At 35.3% G+C, this 20,623-nt stretch overlaps 1 protein-coding gene across 1 annotated transcript in view; it reads left to right on the top strand.

Annotated features, from left to right (window-relative positions):
• Positions 1–20,623, top strand: part of LOC108737918 (neuropeptide SIFamide receptor-like) — an 89,623-nt gene that overhangs the window by 55,678 nt on the left and 13,322 nt on the right. The window contains exon 2 of the mRNA XM_018471105.1: positions 15,422–15,521. Within this exon, the coding sequence (XP_018326607.1) occupies positions 15,422–15,521 (100 nt within the window). The remainder of the gene's footprint in view (positions 1–15,421; positions 15,522–20,623) is intronic.

Below are 20,623 nucleotides of genomic sequence, written 5' to 3'. Positions count from 1 at the left end.
CGTACCCCAGGGCACGGTTCTTGCACCACTTTTATAAAACATATATTGTTACGACACCGCCTATTGGGCATATGGCAAAAACACCAATTCATGTAACTCGAAAATTAACCAACAAATCAATCAACTCAAACTATGGCTTAGTAAATGTCGTATTAAAACCCAACCCAAACAAAACCCAATTTATACTATACCACCCATTGAGGACAGGGAAAGAATTATTTTCGAATACCAGAATGATCCCGGCAATTATCATAAAGGTATTAAGGAAAATGCTAATAAATTTAGGCAACTATACAAATGGATAAATGTAACTTTGTGCCCCACTTGCCAATTTTCGAAATTCGACCGTAAAAACCGTACTCAAAGCCTAAACATTAAGGATCCCCCAGACAAACCATTCGAACATTTATCTGTTGACCTGTTTTTCTCTGACGAGAAAATAATCTTAACCATTATCGATAATTTAACCATATTCGCACAAGCCTACATCATAAGGTAGTGTCGCCGAAGATGGCCCGGCTCCTGGGATAGCCCACTTTTAAAAAAAGTTTATGCTATTAGTGCCATAGACAATAGTGCAGGTGAGTTTCATTACCGACGCGTCGCCATTTTGCAGGCAGATGACAGTTTGCTTGGAGATGTCAAGACGATGCACGTTTTATAACCTCCATTATCTAAATCATTTTGAAAATTTACAAATTTAAAACAAATCTCGTTGCTCTAAACTGTGAAAATTTATATTTAATCTATTTGTCGGCGAATTATAGGTGAGTGTTATTGTTTTATTTCCTTTTTCGTATTTTTATGAGATTATACTCAATCCGAGTGTAATTTTCTATCATGGCCCATAATATAATTCCTAAACATAGCCCGGGCCTTCCTAGATTTATTGAAATGTAGTGTTAGTATATTTTTGTGTTTGTATGTTTTTTTTTTTTAATGTTATGAGAAGGATGTGTTTTTATTTTCATGTTTTATGTTAACAATGTTTAAGTGTTCATAATGCATATATTTTCATTAATATTTTTCGGGCCATCTTGAGCGACCAGCTTCCCAAGATAGCCCAATACCAAGTTTCTAAAAAGTGTTTACATTTGTGTTAAAATGCCAAAAGCTTTACCACTTTTTTAGATATCTTGTTTCTCAAATAAATATATAACAACTTCCATTATGTTCTTTCTTTACTTTACTTATCTGCAAAATTTTACGAGGTTTTGAAATTAAATGGGCCTTCATTGGCGCCTGTACCTTATTTATTTTATGTTCCTTTTTGGAAATAGATAATATTATCAGAATATGCATTCCCTTAACACTAATGGGAAGTAGCTTTAGCCACACCCAATGCTCTCAGTCTTAGTTTCTGTCAAGTAGACGTAGGTAGCGTACGATATTCGTTTATTAAAGACCTTGCGTCATATTTTTACGGTATACGTGACTTTAACCACCATTAGCGCCACCACGTGATCATCTGCGGCTACTCAAGATGTCGCTCTTCAAACGCAAATTTAAATAATAATGACTATCTTATAAAATTAATGTGTTGCAGGACTTCATAGAGGAAGAACTCCTCTTACTGTAACAGGTTCTGCGTTTCGGTTGGTATGTTGGCCTTTATGAATAAGTAACAGCCCCGCGGGAGCAACGTGAAAAAATAAATACAGTATAGGTATGTACCGACATGAAGACTTAAGAGGGTGTACACAAAAATAACATACCTTATCTTTAATGGAGGTTCATTCATTTCCTTGATATCACCAGCTTGCTAACTAAGCTTTCCTGTATTTTCCATTAATTCGGAAACGGTCCCAAGACGGACATATCGTCACACAGAAACCCACACACACACACACACAGAGACACACATACATACATATACACATATATATATACACACCCATTCACAAACGTTTGTACACAAGGAACGAGCCCGTTGCTACTTCGCTGCTCGTCCCTTAAAAGAGCAAAGACCTTATAACCTGTACAGAAATACTAACAGTGAGGAACATAAAAAAAAAAAAACTGCACTGTTCTCGCTGGTCTGCGATTTTTTATGGGTTTTAAATTTTCTGAACAGAAGGAAGTAATTGGCTTTTGGACAGACTGAGCCACGTGTAACAAAGTTATACTTACATCGGATGATTTTATGGCCCGTTTCGAGAGAATGAAATCTTTTTTATTTTTACACAAAACAGGCATCAATACCGATAAGGGAATATCGAAAGGTTAAGTACTCTTGAAAATTCAGTTACAAATCTACATATATATGGATTCATCATTGGATACGTATTGTGGGTTTGAATTGTGACAACTCAGCAGAAGTTAATTGGAATAAAGAGAGAGAAAAAGACTCACACAAGGACTTTTGGAATTCGTCATCATAGGGTCGTCAATTCTAAGACTGGTTGGACCTCACCTACACTCCTTCCTATTCTAAGTTAATCTTCGCATTTCTCTAAAACTAGAACATCCCACATCCTTAACTATTTGCGAAAAGTAATCTAATCTAGGTCTACCTATACTCCTCTTTCTACCTCTAATATGTTCCTGACTAGACATTCACGCCTGAGAAGGTGTCCTACTAACCTATGTCGCCTATTTTGTATTGATATCCACAGAGTCTTCTGTTTTCCTATTTTTTCTAATACCTCTTCATGTCTAACCTTCTCTCTCCACCGTATCCTCATAATTGGCCGGTAACACCACATTTCGAACGTTTCTAACCTTTTCTTTTCCGTCGCGCCCACCGTCCATGTTAATGGTATAAAATAAATAAGCTCGTGGGGGCGCCTATTAGGAGTCATGCATTTGTGTATGTGAATCTTTCTATGAGTTTTTCTAAAAGCTGGAGAGACTACACTGCCTCTCATCTATTTCGACTTCTATCACGTGGTGGGTAATAAAATTGCATGGTCTTCATTTACATGGTCTCTATTGAATTTAATATGCTAATCGTTACTGAATCCGAGACACTTTGAATTTTTGTAAGGTTAGTTCTTTAACTTTACCCCCTACAGATAACCTCAAACTAATTATGAAAAAAATTGTTGCTGCAGTCGCCGGAAATCGCAACCAGGAACGTACTAGAACTCTAGGATATACCACTAGACTTGCTAATAATGATTATACATTGTTTCAACGATTCTGCAACCTATACTCCCAGTTACCTTTTGTTGATATTGCTGCTGCCATCTCCTCGTAGCTTAGTGGTAGAGTACTGGTGTGCAGAAGTCCCAAGTTCGATTCCCGGCGAAGGAATAACAACAACAACAACAGTCTTTCCTCAATAATTTGAGATTATCTATAAAGATAATTCAAAAAATTAATTCACTTTTAGTTTAATTTTAATTTTTTGGCAACGAAATAGGAGAACAAGGATTACAAGGCAATACTCTCAGCTTCTAGGATATAAAAAGGATTTCTATCTGCAGAACTTTATAATATTTATCTTTCGTATGAACTTGGCCGTAAAATATTTCTATTTAATTGACAATTTCTATTTCCCTGCCCAATTTTATTGCTCTCATCGTATAGTAATAAAATTGGCGTTAAAAATTTAACGGGGTGGCGTATTCGTACACATACATACATTACCCAAAGCGATATCCTATGGTCCCGAACAATAAAGGGAAACCAACCGTTCCGAAGTAATTTTCTTTATGTTTAACGATTGCAAGGGGCTATTCGGCCATATGTAATAATACTGCGCAAGGTCATTACCACGTCGGAAGAACAACAAGGAGGCTTAGTTCAATGTTCTTTGAGATGTTAACTTTGATAGGTACAATGCTTGATAAGTGGTACAATAAAAGAAAACACTAGGCACAAGATGCTTTTAAAAGCTAACCGTTACTTAGAAAACTGTTTTTAAGAATAAGTTTTCTTTTGTATTGCGGGGGAAGTTGGCAACAGAAATGAAAAGATTTTATTGCAACAAAAAATTCTTGGATTTAAAGATCACAAATTAACACCTTTACAAGAGAGGGTAGTCGTTAAATTGAGGAACTTACCGCTACGTACTTTATGGAATGCCCTTTAGTATCTTTGGAAAACGTGCTTCTGATATTCACAGATTCTATTATTTTATCCAAACTGAACAAACACCTACCTTAGTAATCAAAAACAATATAAATCTAACAAAACTGAACATTAGTGTAACATTAACAATAAAAAATTGTGGAACCTGTAATAAAGCATTTATTGGCCAAACAGGCGGGTACTTTGGAGATAGAAATAAAGAACACAAAAGACATATCCTAGCATAGAATTCAGAAGGACATCGCCTTTATTGATACAACTATTTTGTGTTCTCTTTGCATCATTTGGGGAAATACTGAAGCGGTAATGTTCCAGAAGTAATTAACCTTTCTTTATTTCGTCCTCCTCAGCTATCTCTCCCCAGTCACAACATACATATATACTCCCATTTTTGTTTGATGGCTACTTGCACTTTGAAAATTTCTTTAACTACTTATGAATAAATAAAGGAAAACAAGGTCTTAATCATTTGCGCCAAATGAGTTTCTTATTTGCTAAAGGAATTTCCGGATAAATATAAAAAAAACTACGGCATATAAAGAAACTACGTTTTATCGCGGTTCCGTTTGCGTTGATGTCTAAAAGTCATCTAAAGTACAATAATTTGATAAATTTGTTCTTAACTCTTGGCCGGGATCATCAGGATAAAACTAACGTTTATAATTTTCTAGGTTAGGTTAGGTTAGGTTATACATACATTTTGCGTAGAACGACAGTAAATACTAACCTTTATCGAGATGAAAAGAATTTCTTTTATCCTTCGAGAACAATATTTTTTTCTGGATTAACTTCTTACTGCCGTAACTTGTGATAAGGAACCTCGTTCCAATGATTGTAGACAGTGATATTTATTAGGGTATGATTTTTATAGTTTCTCATTATCTACTTGTAATGAGCTAATGAAAAAAGGTTCTGTAAATGCCTAGATGTTCTTTCATTTTTTAACACCTAAGGCCATTCATTGAAACTAATCACGTAAGCGAATCTAATACGCGACTCCAGAAGTTTTTTTGTCATGCGAGACTACCAAATAAAAACGCAATCTCAACGCCTGTTCCTTGAATAAGAACTTACCCTTTTCTGCAAACTCTTGCAATATTAACAAGGCAATGACCCGAAGTCGAATATAGAATTTCTTAAAAATACAAAAAGCCAAATGAAACATGCGAAGCATTAAAGGGTCTATCAAATATCGCGAATAAATTTCTTCCTTATTTTTTCTCGAGTTTTATTGCTTTCACCGCTACATTGCCATACGCGCAGAGTTTGATATATAGACAGTAAAAAGTGAAAGTACTTAAGTGGTTATTTGATAAAAAATTTAATGTTCCCTAAGATGGATGCGATATAACTTGTCATCTTTAAAAACCGAATACTGACTCTATTTATATGTACTTATAAGTTTTATCGTCAGAGCATTTTGTGCATGCATGAATATTGAGTTGGAATTTTGTCAAAGTGTTTAAAATATAACTGTCCTTCGCACGAGTAGCGAGATATACATTGGACAAACAGTACGACATATCACCACCTGATTGAAGGAGCATAGAGCTACCTCATACAACACAGATGGGAAAAGTAAAAAAACTTTTGGGTGTTTTATTATCATCAGCTACTAATGGTAAGTAATGGTAAAACTAAGTAGGACGAAACTCCTTCAGCCTATTTTTAGGAATCGTGGGAAAGGGTTGGAGTGAGAATGATGAGACGGACGAAATGAACACGGAAGAATTGAAAGACTAACTGTGGAATATTATAACTGCTCCAACATTTACCTAAGTGATCCAAGGAAACCACAGAAGGACTTGGACTAGGGCAGACGGATCCGGAATGAGACCAGTGTCCTCCCAAATGTTAAGTAGTGGCTTCAACCTCTAGTCCATGCCACTAGCCCGACTGGAAATTAGTTCAGTGAACCCGGATTATGATCAGATGCGGATCAGATTTTTCGTAATACGGGCATCTGATCAAACTACAGTACTATATCCGTTGATCCACCGATCTGATCAGTTTCTGATCAGAGTACAGTACTCCATTCCTTGATCTGGTCATCCGATCAGAAATTGATCAGCGCACAGTACCTACTCTATCTGTTGATCCAACCATCTGATTAGAAATTGATCATAGTAGAGTATCCTATCCCTTAATCTAGTCATGACCAATTCCTTATCACAATCTAATGCTACAAATTCTATTAAGGTTTTGGTACAATCTTTAAATGAGGATTGTATGCGATGTTCTGAACTGTATCAGATCCGACATGGATTTTTCAAATGGATCCTATGTTGATCATATATGGGGTGACTATTTTCCATCATACCCGGATTAGAAAGCCTGATTTATTTCTGATCAATCTTCAGGCAATTCTGATCAGCATCGGATCCAATCCACTAACTAATTTCCAGTCGGGAGGTGGATGAAGTCAGCAGTTGCAGAACATATTGCCCACACAGGACACGACGTTCACTAATACAAAATCAAGTTAACCCACAAAGAAAGAAAGATTTTGGCTAAGATTCTACAGAGATACAAAAAGTTTAAATGGCATCATGGAGTGAAGGTACTGGACATCTGGAATAGAATCAATCCGTTAATATAAATCGCTTAAAACGACATGCTCCGCGGACCATGGAATCCGTCATGCCATTTAAATTGTAACAAAATCCAAGGATCACCAATTTCAGTAGCCTTCTGAAGAAGAAAGCCAGATGACTTTGGAAACGTTACTGAAATCATATCATATCATCGCCCAAAAGTTTTGAGAACACCGCTGTTCCATGAAACGCCTCGCTAGCTGTACTTGGTAATGCGCGATTTTACTAATTGACTGCGAAAGATGTACTTATTGGCGCGTTACAATTTGGTTCGACTTGATAACGACGCATTAATTAATTTTGGAATTAAAAACGCTAAGCCAATGGGAGGAGAAGGTATCGTGGTGATTACCCGTTCTGATATGTTAGTCGCTATCTTACTACCCTTACACACGATATCTTCGAAATCCGACCCTTAATGAGGGGACAATAACCTCAGTTAGCATACACATCGGCAAGACGTGGCTCAAGAAGACGATTTAATTTGATTACGAAGCCTACCAATTCCCTCGACTGTAAAACGAATAATCCAACGTGTTATAATTTATCTAAAGAGTTAAACTTCTGCTTAATTAAATGTGAAATTGATGTCGACAGGACTGGGGGCTAAAGAATAAATCGGATTCTCTCTCTAAAAATGTTTTATTTACAGCTCTTGTAAGATAAATTTGAAAAGGCGTTAGATGTAGGCTTACTTAGTTGGAATTCAGCAGCTACTTCATTCTGAATCTACAATGAGTTTCACTGCCCCTTACCGTTTCCCTTGTGAATATTCAAAGTTTTATTAAGGACAGTTTTGAGATGATAATAATTACTGGATTCGCAGGTAAAATTAAAAAAAATCGGTTGTCTGTAAAGTCGGTTTACTGACGATAGTTGAACGTGACAATGTCATAAGAAAATACTGGTGGAATGGTTTCATTTTTCAAAAGAAAATTTTAATTTTATTTGTTTGATAGATATTTTGTATGGATATAGAGAAGGAGGTAAATGGAAATGTATTATTGTATAGCAGCTGTCCACGCGGACGCATCGCTCACTCAAGTAGGGGAGAGAGGCAGATGTCGAACGCTGCCGAACACGGAGGCCGATGGTGCCTCTTTGTCGTTCGTTCCGCGCTCTCGCTTGCACTTCAAGCCTTAAATGGAACGCCTCAGAGCGAGGTAACGCCGCATGAGTCATGTTTTTTCGTGCGTGCAGAATCGAATTATAAGACGTTATCACGTCAAAAACGCCATCTTATGTTGGGAAGGCTTCACGAAAGACCGCTGTTTGGAAAGTATTACACAAAATCCCTATAAAAAGGAGTTCTATCCCAAATAAATTAAAAAAGAATTACCAAAATCGCCCAAGAACTGCAGAAACTCATTTCGCATCTATTGAAAACCAAATTCAAAAGGAAGTAAAAAGGAAAGCCGAGACCATATCTGCAAGATCAAGATCAAAAACAAGACCAATGGTATATGAGCAAGACCAAGATCAAGACCGATTAAGGAAGACCAAGACCAATACCAGGACTAGTCTTGGATTGGCTTAGCTCATCACTAATCGAGTGTTTATAAAGGGTGTCCAAACATTTTGAATATTGGTATCATTTTTAAAACAAATTTTAGAGAAATACGTCTTGGTTGTAGATCTTTGAGCTATACGTTTGTCATATTTTCATGGATCCTTCTTGAGTCATCAAGAGTAGCAGAAAAAGGAAATAAATTTTAATGAACATAAAATTCCACCATTTTAAGACTTTTTTTTACGATGTAATGACACGTTTTATTCTTCATTTGATTACCAGCAGGTATTTAGCGTCTTTTCACCAAATCAAATTTTGCAAATGTGTTTCGCAATATTACCTAAGTACTTAATTATTTGCTATTTTTATGGAAAACTAATTTCTTTAACAGTGTAACTTCTGAACCTCCTCAAGTGGCTTTCCAACGGAATTGATTTTATCTCGAGCGGAAATAAGATCCAAAGATTTACGTAAATTTGCGAAACGTGATAGAGTATTTTACTGGATTTCAAGAGAGTCGTAAAAGATACGATTTTGTCGAAAATATATGAAATAAATAAGCACAGATAGCGTGTGAATGCCATCTGTGGAAAATTGCTACTTACTGCGGCATTCCGGAACTTCTTGTTTTAATATATGAAATAATTTATTTAATTTTTTCGTTATAATTCATCAATCATCATCATCATCATAAGGTTGTTAGTCTGAGGCTGGTTGGACACGCATCTCCACTCCTTCCTATCCTGACCTAATCTTTGCATTTCCCTTAAACTATTATAGAACATCCCACATCCTTAACTATTTGTGAACAGTAATCTAATCTAGGCCTACCTCTATTTTTTTTAACTGCTGTTTCTGTTTCTAATATGTTTCTGACTAGCCCTTCATTCCTGAGAAGGTGTCCTACCAACTTATCTCACTTATTCCTTATTGATTCCCATAGAGTCCTTTGTTCTCTTATTCTTTCTAATACCTCTTCATTTCTAACCTCTAACACCACATTTCGAACCTTTTCTTTTTAGTCGAGTCCAGCGTCCATTTTTCGCACCCATACAGTGCCGGGCTCCAGATGTATNCACTTTTAGTTTAATTTTAATTTTTTGGCAACGAAATAGGAGAACAAGGATTACAAGGCAATACTCTCAGCTTCTAGGATATAAAAAGGATTTCTATCTGCAGAACTTTATAATATTTATCTTTCGTATGAACTTGGCCGTAAAATATTTCTATTTAATTGACAATTTCTATTTCCCTGCCCAATTTTATTGCTCTCATCGTATAGTAATAAAATTGGCGTTAAAAATTTAACGGGGTGGCGTATTCGTACACATACATACATTACCCAAAGCGATATCCTATGGTCCCGAACAATAAAGGGAAACCAACCGTTCCGAAGTAATTTTCTTTATGTTTAACGATTGCAAGGGGCTATTCGGCCATATGTAATAATACTGCGCAAGGTCATTACCACGTCGGAAGAACAACAAGGAGGCTTAGTTCAATGTTCTTTGAGATGTTAACTTTGATAGGTACAATGCTTGATAAGTGGTACAATAAAAGAAAACACTAGGCACAAGATGCTTTTAAAAGCTAACCGTTACTTAGAAAACTGTTTTTAAGAATAAGTTTTCTTTTGTATTGCGGGGGAAGTTGGCAACAGAAATGAAAAGATTTTATTGCAACAAAAAATTCTTGGATTTAAAGATCACAAATTAACACCTTTACAAGAGAGGGTAGTCGTTAAATTGAGGAACTTACCGCTACGTACTTTATGGAATGCCCTTTAGTATCTTTGGAAAACGTGCTTCTGATATTCACAGATTCTATTATTTTATCCAAACTGAACAAACACCTACCTTAGTAATCAAAAACAATATAAATCTAACAAAACTGAACATTAGTGTAACATTAACAATAAAAAATTGTGGAACCTGTAATAAAGCATTTATTGGCCAAACAGGCGGGTACTTTGGAGATAGAAATAAAGAACACAAAAGACATATCCTAGCATAGAATTCAGAAGGACATCGCCTTTATTGATACAACTATTTTGTGTTCTCTTTGCATCATTTGGGGAAATACTGAAGCGGTAATGTTCCAGAAGTAATTAACCTTTCTTTATTTCGTCCTCCTCAGCTATCTCTCCCCAGTCACAACATACATATATACTCCCATTTTTGTTTGATGGCTACTTGCACTTTGAAAATTTCTTTAACTACTTATGAATAAATAAAGGAAAACAAGGTCTTAATCATTTGCGCCAAATGAGTTTCTTATTTGCTAAAGGAATTTCCGGATAAATATAAAAAAAACTACGGCATATAAAGAAACTACGTTTTATCGCGGTTCCGTTTGCNTTGCTATTGCGTTTGGCAAAAAAGGAATTTTTGAGGGTCGCTGCTGGAAAATTGGTACTAAAACGAACGCAATCGGCAACACGCGTCGAAATTCAGTAAATTTAAAAATTATTTTCCTTTGTGTGACGTAGGCAAATTTGTCTATATATATATATACAGGCAAGACAAAAAGTCTATTGAACACACAAATTACACATTTCTTTGTCAGTATTTCTTCTTTTTATGTCTAGCGAAAATCCATAATTTGATGAATGTGTAGAATGTATTTTTCCACCCACTTCGATATGAAAATATCACCTGCTTCTTTGAAAAGGATCCTAAACGAACTGAATCCTCAAAAACTTTTGGATAACGTATAATACTCCTCAATAACTTTAAATTGGATATATTGGACTTATTACATTATTATTTATGAGAAGATGAATAAAGTCACCACATGGTACGTTTTCAAGAAGTGATGCCGCCATTTGACGATAGCATGTAATAGAAACCTCAGTTCTCAGCCAGTTGTTGGTTTAGAAACATGAATTTTGGAATATGTTTACTTTCGTGGATGCAGAAATACACTGAGAAACCATTTTTAGAAAATCAGCTCCTGAAGATATGAAACGGAGAGAATATAGATATTTACATAGGAAATAGCATTTGCGGTGTCTATTTACCTTAAACTCTAGGCAGACAATGAAATACCTACGTGTATAAGGATTTCTCAATGCTATTTTCAAAAAGAGGTTTCTTTGTTCTGCATATACTTTAACAAAATCGAAATGAATAAGAATGCAGAGAAAAAGCCACACAAAAGGAAATCATATTGGCTGTAGTTGGTTGACGCAAAATGAGACGTACCAATTTCATCCTACCATTTAGAATCATCCTAAGTTGATACTGATGTAAAATCCACACGGACGAAGTTATAGGTAAAAGTTGGTTTTCATATAAACCATAAACCTAATACAGAGTCGGAGCACAAAGTGTGATTGTAGGCGAGGAAAGTGAATCCTCTCGGGGACTTACACTGTAGTTTAGATCCGGGCAAACTTCACTCCTAGTGCTCCTGCAAGAACAAATGAGAGAGGTATATAAATCTACTTTCATCCCTTTTCCTCTTGACCCAAAAGAGACAGGTATAGTGTCACAGATCGAATGATGCCTGACTCTCTTTCTTCAAAACCATAATCAGAAGGCTTGGTTACGGAGGAGGAGAGACAGATAAAAGTGATATCGGTTCTATATCTGTCTCTGTTGTATACAATGTAGTGTCTCCTAAGAAGTCAAAGTTTAACCGGCTTTGTATGTAGTTGACGTACTACGTGTGCCAAGAAGGGGTAGTCAATAGTAGCCTTGTATCCCGCCCCTACATTGTTTCCATGTCCATGATGTAAATCAGCATCTAGCAAGGAGGAGTTAAAAATAGCATTAAATAACATGGAAGCGGCATTGATAAAACAGTATTGTATGAAAATAAATAAAAGTAAAACAAAAATACTGGTATGCAAAGGAAGAAAATGTAGGGAATGAGCAAATATAAAGATAGGGGACGAAGGATAGTGGCTCATTTTAGGTATGTAGGAAGTCAGATAAGTCAGGACGGACGGAGTAGTAGGGATATAAAGGAGATGATAGCGTTAGGTTTAGTCGCCTTCAAAAAAAAGAAGTTACTCCTATGCCCGCGAACGATGAATTTAGAAATTTAAAAAAGATTGTTAATGGTGTTTGGAGAGCGGCGCTGTACGGATGCGAAACAAGGACGGTGGGCGCGGTGGAAAAGAAGAGATTAGAGGCGTTCGAAAGGTGGTGTTACAGGCGAATGATGAGGATACCGTGGATGGAGAAGGTTAGAAATGAAGAGGTATCAGAAATAATAGGAGAACAGAGGAGTCTATGGAAGTTAATAAAAAATAGGCGAGATAGGTCAGTAGGCCACCTTCTCAAGCATGAAGGTCTAGTCAGAGACATATTAGAGGCAGAAACGGAAGTTAGGAGGGGTAGAGGTAGACCTAGATTAGATTACTGTTCGCAAATAGTCAAGGATGTGGGATGTTGTAGCTTTAGGAAAATGCGAAGATTAGCTCAGGATAGGAAAGAGTAGAGGTACGTGTCCAACCAGTCTTAGGACTGATGACCTTATGATGATGATGATTATGATGGTCTAAATCAGTTAATTAATAAAGAATAATTATGTCTGTATCAGTGAATGTAGGTATATATAATATACGTAATCCATTCTCCAATTTCTCAAATAGTCGTATATGATTACGTTTACTAAATTACGGTAACTGTAAAAATATCGTATCAACTGTATCACTTATTGTGGCGTAATAATTTGTTTCAGGTTACATACATTGAAAATATATTGTATAATACTGTACGTATTTAATGAGAGCTTCGTGTATGCATGTGTCATACCCACCACATGCTGATTGTACCACAGAATATTGTCATTTTGTTTTAATTAAACGGTCGCTTGATAAAATGTGGCGAGTCGTTGGACCTCGAAAAATTAAAGACACCAGCAGTAATCACATTATTAATAAATGTAACAGCTGCGAAGCCGCACCACTTTATAATTGCCAGATTGAAAAAGCAGACGCATATAAAATGCCAAAAAATATGGAAGGAAATTAAGGTATTACGAAGAGACCTGACTCAGTTAAGTTCTTTCAATTAACGAAAATATATTCTTTTTGGAAATTTTTAAAGGAAACTTTCTATCAAAATTAATTTTAATGCAAGTGGAGTAGTAGGTAAGTACTTACAAAAAAAATAAGAAAATAATTTAGCAACGTATAGACAGATTTCATATTAAACATATTTTCCTCGAAGGTCTTTTTTATTATCACATAAGTCCAAAAATTCTGCATTGTAAGCATCTGAGCTAATCTCACTGAGTCAGGGCTCGTAATTTGAAAATTTCCATTTTATTCCATACTCCAATAACCTAAAACCGTGAAAGGAGGCTTTCCAGTTATGAGAAAAGACACTGTTTATTTTTATAGGAAATCCGATAGACAATGATCAATAAATGATAAAAGTGGTTCTGGTCATTGTCGATTTCATGATTCCTTTGCATATAATCCCAAAGGAATAATCTAGTCTAAAAGAACAATAGAAATGTTTTTTTATTAATTATTTATTTCTTGAGAAAAGGAATGCCTCATATCCTTTTAGAAGGTGATAAGATAAGGATTAGGAGTTGCCTAATTATGCCAAATTATTGTGAAAATTCATTCGAGAAGTTTACGCATATCTGATAATACGCTCAACAAAATTCTGGTCATAGCTTTGTCTTCAGAATAACAACGAAATAATTACTTAATAGGCCTTAGGATTATTGTCTATAATTTCTGTAAATTATATATAATCAGATTTAGGCACCTTTTCTTCAGCAAATATTACCAGAAAGGTTGGTCCAGAAACATGAACATCAGGATAGCTGGTGAATTTTATGTAGTTAACGAATGATCATAGTGAATAATGGGATATTACATATGTCCTACCAGTCTGGACATTGAAAACTGAAGACATCCAACATCCTCAACTATTTGTGAAGAGGAACCTAAGTCATTCTCAACCCATCCTTACTCCTGCTTCTGATTTTTATATGTCCCTAATAACTCTTCAGAAAGTGTCCTATCGGTTCCTTTTCTGATTGATTTCCATAATGCCCTGTGTTCTCCTGTTTTTCCAAGACTTACTGACAGTTTTTTTTATATCCCTTACTACACCACATTCCAAAAGCTTCCAGCTACTTCTTTGTCGACCCACCGTCCACGTTTGACATTCATATAATAGAATAGTAGACAATCTTTTTCTAAGTTCTAAATAATTCCATTTTGATATTTAGAATCTTCAGTTGCCTTATGTTCCATTCCTTATGAACCATGATTAACGCATCAGAATCTTATAAAAACTGCAAAGCCGTTCAGAAGAACCCGAACTCTACCCACATTCAAAGACTATGACCTACAATATATTGACCTTATTATTCATTTCATCATGTGATCTCCAAGTACATACATTCTCAATGTGTATCTTTTTACGGATAATAAGGCGGAACAGCCTGCAAAAACCGGTACAGGAGGTACTCAGATTTTATTTATGCAGACAGTTTGTTGTTTTATGTTAATGAATACATTTGTGCATGCAAGATAAACAAATGATACGCATAATGACATTAGTAGGTATATGTACTATGAACTAACCCATTGCTATTACGTGTTCTCACATGATTCTCTTTTCGAAACTTAATTTCTCAGTACTCAACAACCAGAGGCACACGTAGGTTGGTACACTAAAATTACTGAGATGGCATGATTACGTCATTGACTTAGTCTGAAGGAACCAACTTTAAAAAGGGTGGCTACAACATACTGGACATATACTGGAGTTACTTGTAATGAAGACAATGTGGCATATTATCCATCCCAAAAAAAAAGAAAACTTGCGTCAGTTTAGGCGGAGCATAGAAGAAGTGTTGATTCATATGTCTTAAAATCAACATCCGGTGCATCGCTAATATAAGTATATCGGGGTCCAAAACCTTTAACTTCGCATAGTTTTAGTGTTTAGAAGAACTACAACGGCTTAACCTAACATAGCGATCGATACTTTAATTTGATTACTTAGACGTTGTCAGATATGAAATATTATTCTGAAAATTCATTTTTGAATTTTATACCCACTACACGCTACCTCAAATTAATGAGGGAAAAATTGTTGCTGTTGTCACACCCCCGCCGGGAATCNCTTTTCTTTTTAGTCGAGTCCAGCGTCCATTTTTCGCACCCATACAGTGCCGGGCTCCAGATGTATATTTCTTTTTTGTAACAGCATTTGTGTATCTAAATGTAAATTAAGTTGTCTTATTTTATATATATATATAGGTTGAACTTTTATTAGTAACAATTCTTTCTTGTTCCTTCCAGCATGGGTTTTGGGATGGTTGATGTGCAAGACTGTTCCGTACATACAGGGTGTTTCTGTTGCTGCATCAGTTTATAGTTTAATTGCTGTTTCACTAGACAGGTAAGTTTGAACGTTTATGGGATGCATCAGAATATTTGAACCATCACATTCGCGTATGATGATTAAAAAAGTATGGGTACATCACAGCTGATTATCAAGATCCTGGACCTAAGTAGAAAATGGAGACTTTCTTTTTCTACAGTTATTCACAACTGTGTACACTAATTGTCCGTTTCTTCTAAAACAAAGAGTTATGAGATTAGAGAAATTATATTTACTTATTTTGTGACAAAAATAAGTCTCGATTCTATTTAGAAAGTAGGTGAAGACGGTATTACGATGAGTGACTTAGTATATGTCTGTGCCTAATTTTGAAGTAAGGAATGCTAAGAAAACAGGCAGATATTTGAGGGTTTTGTTCGCACTGTTTTAAATTTTTATATAAGCTGGTTATTTTGTCTGTGTTTAATTGAAATTATTAAAAGCGCTTTTCTTGCATTCATCATTACGCGTCACAAGTTTGTTTTGGCTTGCTAAAAGCTTTTCAGCAACTTTAGTAATGGACAAAAATTTCCGAGTGAAAAGAACAACTGAATTAGCAATGTAAAATGTTCTTAGCTTCTTTTCATCGAGCTTCAACTAACTCACAAAGAACTTCTCAAAGTTTTTAGGAATTTGCTTCGGTGCAATTTACTTAGGGTTGTTCGGTAAAGTAAATTGGACGAATTGAATAATTCATTCCAAGAATAAGGGTATAACTATTCCAAAAACAATATTTTCATTCAATATTATGTAGTCAGGAATCATTTTGCTAACAATGAGGAAGAAGTGGATAGGTGGAAAGAGTATTTAGGGAATCTATATGCACAACAAGGGTTAGAAGATGTATTACCAAACAAAGGCAGCGTACAAGGAGGTAGATCAATTGAAGACTTTTTAATAATGATGATTATTTATGTTTGCGATTAGTTTGAAGTTGAGGTTAATTCATTTGTATAAACAAAACTGGTTTAATTTATTACTTATACCCTCTTTACTATCTCCAAAATATTTTCCAGGACTTCTAATTAATTATAGAACTATCTAAAAGTATTACATGCCAAAATGTAGGTATTCCTGTTAATAAAAAGTTCGGTATAAGGAGAAATCAAGGTCTTACCTTGATGCACCTTTCCCAATAAAAGAAGTAATTGATTACTGCAGTGCAAACGTTTCTCCTTTGGATCTCAATTACCTGCCGTAAATCAGTCTGAAAGCTAAAGAAACCTTCTGGGCTGCTTCAAGGTGTAACATTGAAAATGCCATAAATCCTCCTTTTCATCCCTACGATACTTCCAATTCTATACGGAAGCCAGGAAAAGTTATTTCCACTTCAAGCTAAAAATAACTTTTCATCATTCCGTTAAGGCTGATTTCCAATAAATTTCAGTCAAACGTATCAGGTAAACAGTTATTACCTATTTAATAGAAGATTTTATAATAAATGTTCGGAAAGCTGATGAAAAGCAATGTATGAGTAATCAATTTAACTATTGTAAGTGAATTCGTCGTTGTCTAGAACTAGAAAACACATTCTTTGCTCATTGTCAAATATATACTTCGTTTACTTTCTGTAGCGATGTGACCTTCAGTTTGACCGGCGCAAAAAAGAAAAGAACAGCACTAGGCCAGAAAAGGAAGGAGACAACTCTCGGACAAACTCTTAACCGGTGAGGAGCATATAATCGATATAGTACTGCACGGAAAAATAGACCATTTTATCCACTGCAATTGCATTGCTCAAATGTGCTGTTATTGGTACCATTTACTACTGAAAATATCAACGAGATGTTTATTTATATTTGAAGACATATTAAAGGCATTAACGCTTGTTTTCGACTCGCATTACTATTCATGATTGAACAAAACTTTTGCCAGGTATTGTATGAAAAAGTATGTTTAATGAACGACAGTCGAGAGTATAATGAGTTTTTTCCCCCTACCTACGATTTTGCCAGTGCGCATCCTTGAAATTGAAAGGGGCACATCGCTAGAGAAAGTAAACGAAGTATAACTACTATTATTACTCTTTGATGTACATTACTTTCCCACCATATACAATGAATTTGAAAATCAAAAGTAGTACTTTAAAACCGAATTAAAAACGGTTGCAAAAATTATTTTGATTTTAGATCGGACTTCAAAAGCAAAGGTCGTTAAAGAAAAAACAGTTACCCTAGACAGTATCTACCTATACATATCCTTTGTTCACTGTTTATATAAACGTCATATATAATAATAATATTGGTTTATTGGATCATAGTACAAAAAATATAAAAGTCATAAATAACAGTTTAATATAGTCTTATGCGGACCACTATTCATACTTAGTGTAAGACAACGTGCGCAGCTTTGACTACTGGAACAACAGGGGCGGCATGAACAATTGGGGCTGCGTGGACAATTGGAGCTGCATGCACTACTGGGGCAGCATGTACTGCAACAACCGGTGCAGCTTTGACAACGGGTACCACTGGGGCTGGGTGAATCACAGCACTATGGGTCGATACAACGCTGGTAGCCACGGGTGCTGCAAGAAGACCCGGAGCTGCAGCAGCGAAAGCAATGGTAGCCAAGAAGCAGATCTAATAACAGAAAAATAAATAATAATTTAGCTTGCGTGCCTAGAGTCCTTCGTAAAGCCCTTGTCAAGGGCACTAATAAATAATACATGATAGATGATAATGCAAATAATTTGACATTAATCAACTTGCTTGTACAGAACAAATTCAATTTGGTCAATGATTTCTTAAGCAAAAATAGTCTTGGTCCTATAGTTTTGTCTTGTCTTGCCGTGTCTTGCCACAATGAGAAAGACCAAGATCGAGATCCAGGCCAAAGCTAAATGAATAAAATCAAGACAAGGAGTAAGACTTATCAGTAAGACCAAGATGTACTATTTGCATTTCTTTGGTCTTGCGTTTTCTCTATCGCGACCAGACACCTTGGTGTGGTGATGACGACTAATTAGTCGAAAGGTCGAAATTGAGAACTAAGTTTGGTGATTTCGTTAAATTGCTACCAAAGAGGCTTCGAAAAATTGAATTTATAAAGGTTACAGCTAGACTTTTTTAACTACAGAAACGATCAAAAATAACAGTGGGGTAGATGTATTCACCCAGAAACTAAAGTAACAAAAAAACTTTTCAAACGCCAGGATCATAACGTATTAATTACTGATCACTATTTCTACGTTTTTCAAACAGAAATGAATGCACCAAAGGTTAAAGCGAATTTTAATCCAAAGTACGCAGTTACATCTTTTTTCAAATTATTCTTAAGAAAATAATATTCATTTACTAAAAGAAATCAGCCTCTAGAAATACATCTTAATATATAAGTTCTCCAGTTTGAGTTTCTGAAAATTTAGATTTTACTGTTTTTATTTAACTTTCATTGTCTAAAGTTTGAATCTAAATGAAAGCGACTAAACAGTTTGAATGATACCTAGTACTTATGACGAAACTTTTCTTAAATTTAGTTACATTTTAACGTATCTATAAAGATTTCCTTTTTCTTTTTTTGTTAGTTAACTTAGTGTGCTTACCAGTCGGAACATTTTGAAGAAATTGGTAGGTCGTTTGTCTAAAAAATAGAACACAAATAATACAATCGGTACTACTGTACTGTACTGTGTAGTGTGAGTACTGATACTGTTTGGATTCAGGGGTTCACTTTTATATCATAGTCGGCTACTTTCATCGTCGGTTGAGTCAGGGTTAGGGGAAGGACCAGTTAACCTTAACACTACACCTGAAATATCTTCGACGATCATGGGATACACTATTGGTTGCGATGTCAATAATAAACAAATAAGGTCAGACAAAAGGCCTTACAGGTATAAAGATTTACAATATTGAACTTGAAAATAACAATATCAGTTAAAGCCTTCTTGACTACATGTACGAATAATTACTCAGTTACCAATATGTACGATTTACCAATTTAAGTACCTCTGAATTGGGTGCGGCATCTAATGTCGAAAAGTATTAATGTCTTCTAATGCGTGTGCGTATATGTATATACAACCTTGTTCTTGTTTCCAATTTCGTTATACGAATTGTTAGATAAGATCTGTCGCGACGTAACGTAAAGGCATCTGTAAGTACTTCAGGTGCAAATGTAATTAATTACGATTTCGGGTGCCTTACCTAACATAGGAAGGCGTGAGAAATGTGTACACTTCTAATGTATTGTTGGCTGTAACGTAACGCAATCGTTTCCAGAATTAATGTAGACAGATAAATAAACCACAAGAATATTTAACACTGTTAGCTTTTACTCATGAATTTAACTATTTCTAATTGTCTATTGTTCACCCGCATCGACGGCCACATTAAACTTATTTTCTATACCCCGAGAAGAATAAAAAGTACGCCATGTCCTTTCTTATACCCGTTACAATGTGTCTACAAAATTTCATCATTATCGGTTGAATAATTAGGACGTGAAAGTGTAACAAACAAACAAACTCACATTTGAATTTGTAATATTGGTTAGGATTAATAGTAAATCATTTCTGACCATGTGTAAAGTATGAAGAAAGATAGTTTCTCTGACACAAACGTTCTATTTGTCAGAAAATATATTTTACATCGAAATGGTCCTGAAAATTTCCGTGTGACTGAAGACGAAATGAGCGACGTAGAGAAATTAGAAAAATCCATAACATTCGTTGTTATAAACATAGATATATAATTAGTTTCTACTTTTATTTTAATAATAATTGAAGAATTTCAATGTCACAAGGCCTCGCTTGGCTAAACTAAAAGTATGAGGGTTGATATTGGATCATAAAAGAACCTATAAAGAAATATTAAATATCCTCTTTCAACATCTTTAATGGTATACATTTGCAAAATTAGAATTCAAAGTTCGTGACGGTTCTCGGTTAATAGCAAAAAATTTAATATAATTTTTTGATATCTTGAATTAACCTAATCTAATTAACCACTTATTTATAAGAGCATTTGCTATTGCGTTTGGCAAAAAAGGAATTTTTGAGGGTCGCTGCTGGAAAATTGGTACTAAAACGAACGCAATCGGCAACACGCGTCGAAATTCAGTAAATTTAAAAATTATTTTCCTTTGTGTGACGTAGGCAAATTTGTCTATATATATAT

Source organism: Agrilus planipennis, unplaced genomic scaffold (assembly GCF_000699045.2).
Source record: "Agrilus planipennis isolate EAB-ADULT unplaced genomic scaffold, Apla_2.0 scaffold59, whole genome shotgun sequence".
In the NCBI taxonomy this organism is placed as follows: Eukaryota; Metazoa; Arthropoda; class Insecta; order Coleoptera; family Buprestidae; genus Agrilus; species Agrilus planipennis.
The sequence above is the reverse complement of the archived record's forward strand: the minus strand, read 5'-3'. Positions and strand labels throughout refer to the sequence as shown.